Source organism: Accipiter gentilis, chromosome 6 (genome assembly GCF_929443795.1).
Source record: "Accipiter gentilis chromosome 6, bAccGen1.1, whole genome shotgun sequence".
Taxonomy (NCBI): Eukaryota; Metazoa; Chordata; class Aves; order Accipitriformes; family Accipitridae; genus Astur; species Astur gentilis.
In genome coordinates, this window is record NC_064885.1 from 34,385,649 (window position 1) to 34,396,858 (window position 11,210).

At 38.8% G+C, this 11,210-nt stretch overlaps 2 protein-coding genes across 2 annotated transcripts; both read left to right on the forward strand.

Annotated features, from left to right (window-relative positions):
* The first annotated feature begins 341 nt into the window (after positions 1–341).
* Positions 342–4,725, forward strand: LOC126039111 (histidine-rich glycoprotein-like). Its single transcript, XM_049801701.1, is given in 4 exon segments — positions 342–477; positions 480–619; positions 4,068–4,175; positions 4,646–4,725. Coding segments are annotated over 4 exon segments (357 nt in total). The 5' UTR covers positions 342–422; the 3' UTR covers positions 4,700–4,725.
* Positions 4,726–4,771: 46 nt separating this feature from the next.
* LOC126039112 (fetuin-B-like) lies at positions 4,772–6,028 on the forward strand. Its single transcript, XM_049801703.1, has 3 exons — positions 4,772–4,889; positions 5,256–5,343; positions 5,868–6,028. Exons 1-3 carry the CDS (start codon positions 4,878–4,880, stop codon positions 6,026–6,028), a joined length of 261 nt encoding a protein of 86 aa, XP_049657660.1. The 5' UTR covers positions 4,772–4,877.
* The last annotated feature ends 5,182 nt before the right edge of the window (positions 6,029–11,210 follow it).

An 11,210-nucleotide genomic window follows, 5' to 3' on the forward strand; every position in this document is an offset into this window, starting at 1 on the left:
GTTCAACTGTTTTACAGTAAACAGAAAACCAAGATTGTGTAATACCTGCATACATAAACTGGACCTTCTTAATGCCAGGCTCAGCAGCACACTATTAGAAGCTAAGTATTTTTCATAGCAAAACACTATTGCACAATGCCTGCTTAAAGAATTACAAACATAGTCTGTTTGATGGGTAGTCCAGAGAGTATTACAATGCCTACTTTCCTCAAAATCTGCTCAATCACTATATAATCATTTACTCGCTGTTTGCAAATGTTAATCAAGGGTCAAGGTAATGGTCTTCTGACACACCACTTAAATTTATATACAACCATGTCCTTTTAGCATGCATTTATAACTTCAGTGGGCTACTCTGAATTAAAAGCAGACTACTGGCTTTATCAGAGCATGGGCAGAAATGACCTAACACCGCAAACAAAATGCTGCTTCTAGCTTCAGCTTTTTTCCTAACAGTACTGCAGTGCTCTAATGCCCCCCAAAACCAAGCATTACACCTGCAGACTGTAACACCATTGAAACAGATGCAGGAGTGGCCCTGGATTTGGTCAACAGACATCGCAGAGATGGCTATGGGTTTGGTTTATTCCGTGTTGCTGATGCACACAAACTACATATAGTAAGTATCAATTTAAAGGCCGATTTACACAAGGCTGTGATTTTAAGATAATGAGCCAGATCATTAAAAGGTTATGTTTATTGCTTTTAACAGAGCAATGTTGACATAATTCAATGAATCAGCTCTGATTTACACTATCTCAATATTCATTTGTGCATAATTTATTGTACTTAAGCTTGATTTTGAATGATGATGAATGCCCTCTATTCTCTTGGCCGACAGGATGTTGGTGTAAGAGATGTTCTGAACAGCTTTGTACAACACTGGAAATTAGTCTGTCCTGTCTGTTGTCAGGTCTCAGATGTTGTGTTCAAAATTTATATTCTGAGGGTTTCTTTAATCTGCGATGTTTAACATTAATTAGATCAATGTTTCCTGCAAGACCAGTATTTTGTTATTATCTTAATTTTAGAGATAGCTGAATAACTGGAGGGAAGGGAAAAAGGCAGAGGAAGCCAAAGGAGATGAAAATGCCACTCTGGAAAACAGAGGAAGGGCTGGATAGAGAATCCATTATCAGTCATTTCCTATTTCTCTTTCCTAGAGAGGATACATAAGCCTTTCTCAATGACTGCCTAAGTGCCAAAGCAAATCAATAGCAGAAAAAACAATAGAATACAGAATTTCTTTAACTAGTAGATAAAAAAGACCAGGATATGCAGATTTAGCACCTGGCTACCTTTTAGCTTGTTGGCTGTGAAAGTAGAATCCAGGCACACATGCACTGTTTAAGAAGTGTATTACACATCTCAGTATGGCAACTGAAAAAACAGGCTAGTTTTTGATGGAGCTACTGAAGACTGCCTGTTAGGACAAGCAAAAGCTCAGAAAGTGACCCAAAGCCCAGATTCCTGCAGGTCTTCAGCTATATGTTCAAAAAACCTGATGGATTATTTTGCTTTTCAAAGACAAGGATGTGGCAAGTGACACTATTGGGTTTTACACAATAGCCAGGTAGTTAATGAGCTCATCTAGGAAGCAATCAGTCTTCTTCAGCATTAAGAGATTTAAACCCTCAAGTCTCCTGTCCTTGTAGAATGCTGCTGCCATGCAGCTATGTGTGTGCCACCCTTGTGAAGTGGAGCCACTGGGCAGTACGACATGCAAAATTCATTGCATGAATGGGAAAAACCACAGTCGTTTCTAAAGAGAAAAAATCTCAGTGTTTCTGCGTTTTAACCAATTATTGACTATATAAACTATAGAACCATAATTTGGAATAGGGACCAAAGCTGAGGATTCATACCTCCAGATGAATGCTATAACCACTAGACTACCATGCTTATGGTTTTTTTGTATGCTTAAGGAGTTTTGCTGTCTTTGAAGTCCAGGGCCACAGCTTCAGCTATCACACAGTCTACAAGAGCAGAAAAGACCCTTCTAATCTATCTTACTGCTAAAGAATTCTCCCTGTAAGGTTTCTGTACCTTCTCAGACCCAAAGCCATCAGGTGTGGTCTCCTGCATACTGATTATGTACACTATCGTGCAAGAAGTTATGTTGGCTCCACTGCCACGATGACATTAAAAATATATACATATATATATAAAAAAAAAGAGACCAGAACATTATTTTTATTATCTCCATGCAACAGTGTGCATCAAGTCTATCACATCAGCCCTCTTAGAAACTTAAGCAGAGCAATTCCTAGCAGCCAGATCTCTACTGGATTTACGTGGGAGTTCTAGAAGCATGAGATACTCAAGTATTCACACTAGAACAGTTCTGAGCTTGTGCAGTGCAGAACTCTGGTGCCCAAGATGCTTTTAAAACAACCAAGAAGGCACCATATAAGATTTTTTTTTTTTTCCAAGAGCTATCCAGCAGATGAACAGAGGAATTTTCTACTGCATATTTAGATGTAGACACTTAATTTCACCCAAGCTATGCTTTAGCCATTATTGAATCCAAATGCATTCTGCTGAAGAAAATAAATATTTGCCAGGGATGAATTGGCTTCTTTAGCATTTCATAAGTTTGGATGACAAAGTGAATGTATTCAGTCATTTCAGTTTTAGAGGGCTCCTAGTGAATAGCACATTTTACAAAAGCCTATCTTACCTATCTTACCTTTCCATTCAGTGCAATTCCACAAATACAAATCAGAAAAAAATAGTCTTTCTCACTGTCTCTGTTCTCTTCTCTGTCTGCATTTTACTAATATGTTGACTAGCAGCTCGAAATCATTGGGTTTTATAAAATAAAATAGAAATACTAACTACCCCCAAGCAGAGAATAATCATGTGGCTAGTGGGCAGGATGGGTGTCCCCAAGAACTATATCCTTTTCTTGATTCTTCCATTGAATAACGTGTCTTTGTGTAAATCACCTAGCCCCTATTTCAAAAATAGAGACAAAGCTAAGACATATGCATACTGCAAAACTAGTGATTAACATGACACTGGTGGACTCTCACTAATAAAAATATCACACTAGACTGCAGTAATTCTTTCTCACGGTCTTGTCTGTACAGGAACACTCTGAAAAGGCATCTGAATGGATGAAATTTCATAAAACCTGAGGACACTTATTCACAGTGAAAGGCTTTGTATCATTTTATCTAAATGACAAAATAAAATACATCTGTGTTCATTCTGAATGTCCATACAAGGGTTGCATGAAGTTTAAATAATCCATTCCAAGTGTGAATTGAGATTCATTTTCCTGCAGAAAAATACAAAATTGTTTCTGTGGGCCACAAATAATTCTTAACACCACATCCCATGACACTGGCAGCCAAATTCAAATTCTGATTCTCCATCCTATTTGCTCAGGAGACAGAACATACTAGAAGAATTTCAGAGTTAAGGCTCCTGACTTTGTACAAATTATTAAAGCTTTGTGGCATCACCCACTGAATAAACTGAGCAGGAAGCAAAATTCTGAAAGTGTATCTATCTGGTCACTAAGGGCATTTGAAATGGATGTTGCTATATATTTGGCTGCCTAGACAACTGATTTCCTAAGAGACCAGTATGTTCTGTGTGAAAATCAGAAAGATGGAATGGCAGATTTTTAACACTGGCATTTTCCCTACTTGATGGGTGCCAGGTCAACAACAGACTCTTCTCACAGGTTCTCAGCAAAATGAGAAGAGGCAACAGCTGTAAGTTGCAGGAAGGGAGACTCTGACTATGTGTAAGGCCAAAAACCAACATCATAGAGAAAGTGGTTAAGTACCAGAATGGCCCAGAGAGGTTGTGGAACATCTGTCTTGGTGATATACAGAACTCAGCTGAATCTAAGTTTGAAGTTAGCTTTGAGCAAGTGGCTGGACAAGATGACCTCCAAAGGTCCCTTCAACCCTTTCTATATTTGTCAGCTCAGAAAAACCTTAACAGGGAACCGGGGAAGCTACATTATAGATTAAAATACCTACTTAAACAAAAATTCTTTCAGATCAAACTTCTTGTATACAAACTCTTTTTGACCTGCACTTCTCTTCCAGGGAAATTCATCAGTCCTCTATTTAACTTTGGATGTGCTGCACACTGAATGCTCTGTATTATCCAGAAGACACTGGGAGTCTCGTGAATACAGTGACACCTATTGCATGGCAAGTAATGCACCCACACAGAGTCCTATGTCAATAATGCAGTAACTTGATCTTCATCTGAACTGCCCAGAAATTTCTGCGTCATAGAATCTCTAAGTGAAGACTAGGCTTTAATATGGCTCACTATAAAATAAAATCTATTGAATTCCAGAGTTGTTAAACATAAGCTAAAGGTTTGGAGAAGGGCTGACTCCTCAAGTAAGTGCAGCTTTATTTAACTAGTTGTCTCAAAGGAGCTATACTCCATATTCCACTGCTAGTAGCAGTACTGATGTTTCAAGAATAATTTGCTGACAACTAAAGGGCCCTAAAAATTATTTTTTAAAGCATGTTCCTAGTATATTAGCCAGAAATACCAGTGCTATATTCTGTCAGTTTTCTGTCATAGTGTTTGTGGTATGACAATGTGAAATATTGGTAGCGTCAGTACACATATGATATGTAGTAATACTTGTCCTTTATTGTTGTAGTCCAGTGATGCAGCCTGGGATGAGAACTACCAATCCAAAACTTTATTTAAATAGGAGAGTGGAGGAGAGGAAAGGAGAGGAGAGGAGAGGAGAGGAGAGGAGAGGAGAGGAGAGGAGAGGAGAGAAGAGAAGAGAAGAGAAGAGAAGAGAAGAGAAGAGAAGAGAAGAGAAGAGAAGAGAAGAGAAGAGCAGAGCATAGCATTTACTCTTTGTGTTAAGATGGGAAAAAGGAATGGAAGAAAAGGTCCATCCACTTTTTGATAAAGATTTATGTAACCTTGAGTATCTCTGGCATCCTCACTTCCCCTGCTAGCTAGTAGTATCTTACTGTAAATAAGTATTAGAATGACTGAGAAGGCTGGTTTAGTTTTCCATCGTCTAACTCAGTTGTGCAAACTGAGAATTAAAATAAAGGCTCTGGTAGAGGGAGATCTCATTTTATCTGAACACAAATTCTGAGTGGTACAGGATCAAACATTCCATTGATGATCACATCTGTTACTCTTGGAAGTACTGTACATTAAAAGGAGGTATAATTTCCATGATCACCTACATCCAATTAAATCCAGTGAAAATAACATCATAATCACGTATTCTTTTTTCCTCTCAGGACTTTGGGCATTGTAAGATTATCACATATACAAGCCAGCTGCTGAAGAAATCTCAGCTATATGGATTTAATTGTACATTAAGTCCAGGTAAAATAATCACTGTTGTAAACCAATGCATACGTCAAACCAGCCCTAGTACCAAATTACAAGTCTGTGCACAACTAGTGTATAGTAACCGTAACAGATTCATTCATCTGCTTGCAATTCGTATTTTAGATAATTCAAATGGAATGTTAAGAAGCAGTAATAGAATTAAGGTTACCCTACTCTTCTAAAGCAGACTTTATTAATGTCAGATGATATCACCATTCCAGTCCACCAAAACATGATAATGAAGATCAGAAAAAAAGTAAACTTGGAAAGAATGTCTGTTTGGGTGGTAAGATTCTAAGGTGGAGCTAAAAGATTTATAAGAATATTAATTTTCACAGGTTTGGGTTTTTTTCATGTTACAGGACAAACCCATATTTGTGCAGGGAGGGATAGGTATTTCACTTCCAAGGAAACACTTGCGTTTCAGTTTCTCATTATGAGTTCACATTAAAGGCACATATACACTCCTAAGAGTATTAATATCCATTGCAATATTAGTAAATTCTCTGTTTTCACAGTTCCTCCTGATTTATTAGAGTGCAAAGATTGTCCTGTGAAAGTTGAAGTCTTAGACGTCACTGAGCAACGTAAAAACATTGCTGAAAAGGCCCTGGAGAAATTCAACGGTGAGGGTAACACACAAACTACTTCAACGTGGACGAAGTTGAAAAGACTTTAAAGATGGTAAGTGGCATTTTGTGCTAGAATTACTTATAAACAACAAAATTTTGTGAGCAGCTCCAGAACCATGGGACCAGAACTCAAACCCTTCTAGGATCAGAACTATTGCTTGTCACCTCTCAGCATAAATCATTTGCTTAAAATTGAAGGGTCTGCTTCTGCAAAGACTTGTTATCAACTTTAATTTAGGCACGTGAAAGCAAAAGGATTTCTCATCTGCTAAAAACTATGGCAGTGTGATGGCATCCAAAATGTCAGAGCCTTCTTTGTGTGTATATTTTTATTTTGAATGCCTATTTACCTATCATATCATAACATACAAGAGTTTATTTACTACTGACCAGAGTTCTTCAAGATGTAGTCATGTGTATTATCATAGTCATACATTCTGTCAACTGAAGTCAGATAATTTTTTACTCTTAGAATATTTAGCACATGGGTACAACACAAAGTGGAACACACTCAGAATCATTTTGACTTTCTGCTGCAGAGCAAAGCAGGACTCTGAGAGCACTGAAGGACAGGAGGTAAATTTGTATCTGTGCTGTACCTCTTGTAGAACTACTGGCTCTGGTAAATAATTCCTCCACCTTTGAGTGATGTCAACATGAAGACTTATCCTTTAGGTGATTTAAAGTATAACACTCACATCACCACAATTTCTTGTTGGTAGATACTGGAGATCTTCACTTAAAAACACAGGATCATTCTGCCAACACGTGTCATTTCAAGACACCTCTGTAATGAGGTTCCATGGTCCCTACCATAATACACGTTGATCTTGGAAACTGCTTAAATTATAGTATGCCAAACCCACCTCCCTGCAGCTTTTAATATTGCTCAGAAACTTGACAGTGTTCTACACTGTAGTGCTATGCAGTATGCATCCCTACTCCCATTTAGCAAGAGGCTGTTTTCAGATTGCCTGGATTCATGGATTTCTTCCTAAATGCTTTGTCTTCACACTTTGCCATCTTTAGCTACAGTGACTATTTAGATTGTACCACTGGATTTCAACAGACTGCATAACACTTGGAAACTATGAATTATGATAAAAAAATATATCACAAAGTATGTGCCTCCATTTTTAACCAGTTTAGTTAAACTAGTGAAACTTGTGTGCACATACATACTACAGTAGGAAATTAAAATGAAACACCTCTTTATGGATGTTAATAGGATCACAAAGGCCTTCTTCCATTTTGTTATGGAGTAATGCCTTCTCTATGAATAATGCCACTGACAACAGAGAAAGCAACAATCTCACAGTAACTGGCAGATTTTCATTCAAATATTAACATTTGCACTGTAGTACTATGCACTCCCATTACTGGAAAAGGGTGGTTGCCATCCAGTAAATCTCTACATTTTCACAGGAGGAGCAGTTCAATTTAGGAAGAAGACTAACGATGCTACTTCCTGAAAACACAGGCTGTGAAAGTAACAGGTTTTATAACATACACAGACTAGACAAAGAAATAAAGCAACCATTCCTGGAACTCACAAAGGTGTGAGGCGAGTAAGATATAAATTATCTAATCTATCTTCCTTACTGAATACATGTATATATGTATGAACATTTGAACAGCACAGATAATGAAACCATGAGGTAGACAGGATTTTGACAACAATATGAAGTATGATTGCTTTTAAAAGTACAGGACTTTAAATACACCTAGAGTTACCACTTCTTGTTTGACCTCTTGGTTTCAGACTGCCTCCTGTGAAGGTCACATTTTAGGATTCTCTATAAAAGAGACCAACTGTTCCAAATCCACACAACAAGCAAATCAGGCATTGGAATGTGATTTTCTGGATGACTGGCATGCTGTAAATAAATCTTAGAATAAGAACTGATACAATGGGTGGCACCAGGAAGATCTTCCTACAATATTTCCAAGTGTCTCTTATAAGCATGCACCCACACTCAAAATTAAAAATCCAGCATGTCCAAGTCCAGATCCTAATTTTACAGCTGCTGCTTTTTATTCTATAAGGAGCCAGTCTGAACTCTCAAATCTAAATGTAATGGGAGACTGGCATATTACAGACCTAGATCTGAGCTTTTCAGTCTGGATCTGGCTTTCACATTCAAATTGTGGCCATTCCTTAGTAAATCATTCATGCTATTTTCATAAAAACTTTTACACTAACATGAGTCATAGATCTTGAAAATAATACATGTATTATGTCATCCCAGTGAGCCCAGGGTTACTTTTTTTTTCCCTCTGCCACAGGGGAATGGAGAGTGGAATAATTCAGGCTTATCTGCAGATTACTATCAAAGTACTCGCTTCACCCCACCTTCCCATTACAATAATATTCTACACCAAAGAAACAACTAGACAAGATCATTATTTCAGAATAAATTATTCTTCAGAAATGAAATCGAAGGAATGAAATAAAAATATGGAAAAAATAAAACATGTGGAACTTTTGTTTTATCTACATCCATTTTCTTCTCTGACTCTTTATACTCCAGAAGACTAGAAAAGGTTGTGAGTGAACTGGTAGCGGAGCCAAAAGTTCACTAGAATGAAGCACAAGCCAGATGATAGCTAGAGGTTTTGAATTCTGTTCTCAATGCTGCCACCACTGGTGTGTGTGTGTAAAATGCTGTTAACATTTGTAATCATTGATCATAATAGGCTACTAATGGCCCAAACATATATCAAAGATAAAGCGTCCACTTCAGAGATTATACACAGAACCCCTTACTCAAGTTCTGTGCTCTTTCACATGAGCAATTCCACACACAACGACTGTACAGCAGGTGAAAGTCACAGCAAACAGGATGCTAAGGGAAGTAATGCTAAAAGATTACAACAAATTACTTTTCAAAAAATAAATATGGAAGAAAGCTCTACCTTGAGCTTTGTCTGAAACAGCATAGCTACACAGTGTCTGTTTTGAGGACTTTGAACAAAATTTCAGAATAGCCCATTCTGAACAGATGTTTGACAAGCAAAGACAGAAAAAAAGGAGTAAAAATCAGTCACAGACAGAGTACTCAATTTGGAGACATAAGTAGCCGGCCAATTTCTTAGATATCAAAAGAGAAGTAAGGTGGAGAGTAATAGCCCTCTAGATGCACATGGCAAAGCGGTCTTCACAGTCAAGAACACTCAAAAATGGCATATATTTTAATCATTATTAATCACTGGCAAGCATCACTGGTCAAAAAGCTCAGGATCTAGCTAAGTTATGTAAACATACTTAGGTATCAAAGGAACTAGCCTAACTTTTAAAATGTTCAACTTTCAGTAGCTTCTATTAACTCCACAAGAACCCAGATGTGTATTGGCTTTTTTTTTTTCTTTTCTTTTGCTTAGCATGTGGGCTTCTGCAAGGCAAGAATTATCAGTGATCCAGATGAACCTGATGGAACAGATACAAGCTGTGAAATCTACCATCTCTGGGTATGTCCTTACTGAAATGTCTCTGGCTATATCCTTATGCAGGCTACAGCAACCTCACTTAGTCCAGACTGACAGATGATTGCAACGGTTGTTTATGTCCCTTTACTAGTGCCTGGGTGTGATGCAGCATGTCAGGACAGACTGGCTTTTGACTGCTAGGTCAATCAGAGGATGAATTGGAATTGAGCTGTCCCTACTACTCCCTCCGAGGATGTCTTCTCTCAGTCCAGTCATACTCCTTGTTAAAGTGAGTAGAGATTGGCAAACAAGTTCAAAGGAATTTTAGAAAGCAAGAGGAGGGGAGATGATCTTTATCATAATTGGTATTCCAGTTTACATTACAACGGCTACTCCAGTGTGGGTTTTATTTTGGTTTGATCCATCATAAATTTTGCTCAGTTGATTATAGCGTTTCATTTTGTTATGGTGTAGTATTTCCAGATGATTTTTGGTAATTTGTCATTTTATCACTTACTCCTTCTCTTCTATCTTGAAAAAAAAAAAAAAAAGGATTTTTTTTCCTTACAGATCACTAGAACTGTAAATGCAAACCTACTAACTCACACCTCTCTCTCTTTCTCAGCACTTTCTTCTGTCCTAGTAACATCTCACTTAATGCTTCCTCCCCTGGTGTTTTTATAAACAGCAGCATGACTATGGGCAAAGATGCAGATATTCAACTCTGGGACAGACACACAGACATCCCCATCCCCATCAACATTTTGGTCACGGACATCGTCACAGACATCATCACAGGTACAGATGTCCACCCTCTTCTCAATCCAGACCTAAAGACCCTGAGCATAACCATAGTTTCAATGAAGAACATCAAGACAGACATGAAGGACCTGCTCCTCCTCCTCCCCACCACGGTGGACCACATCACCACCTTCCTCCTCCTCCCCATGATGGACCACATCCTCTTCCCCAGGTGGAACCACAACAACCCCCTTCTGCTCCTCCTTCCCATGATGCATCACTTCATCCTCCTCCTTCCCAAGAGGAATTACATTATCTTCCTTCTTCTTCTCCCCGCCATGATGATCGATATAATCCTCCTCGTGGTCCCCATCATGGACCACACTGTCCTCCCCCTCCTCATGGACCACATCACCCCCACCCTCCTCCCCATCATAGACCACACTGGCCTTCTCCCCCTCTTCACAGATGACATCGCCACCATCCTCCTCCCCACTGTGGGTGACATCATGCTCCTCCTCCAGGACACCCTCCTCATCTCTATCATCACTATTACAGACATCACTGCAACAAGACAAGGATATCTGGAAAGTACTTTCCATCCCAAATAACAGGAGCTGTCTATCACATTCCAGCTCTAAATCAGCCGGATTCTCACACACCTCCCACTGCAAATTTTCCTGAGCTATCCCAGAGCAACCCTCACTCCTCCTGCCTGAGCTATTCCAGAGCAACCCTCACTCCTCCAGCACTGGTGAAGGTATTCCCTTCACTGGCTCAAGTCTAAAGCAGATGCCAGAAGCTCCTGGTTTTCCAGATCACACTAAATAATCAAAGGCATGCCCAGGAAACCCCACACTTGTTCTTCCAAAAAGTTTGCCTTTATTTCCACATAGCTCCATGGCAAAAAATCCTCCTACATGACCTCAGAGAAAGATGTTCCTGGCTTGAGAGTTGCAGGGCCAATGACAGTTGTACAATGAATGAAAACAGTATGTGGAGAAGGGAAAAAAGCATATTTCTAGGGAGGAGAAGCACTGAAAATAACGATTAAGACAAGTA

Bases quoted from the DNA above. Each gene is read 5' to 3' on its own strand.
- LOC126039112 (XM_049801703.1), top strand. The intron at 5,344-5,867 runs GTAAAATAATCA...CTGTTTTCACAG, and splicing joins TAATTGTACATTAAGTCCAG to TTCCTCCTGATTTATTAGAG.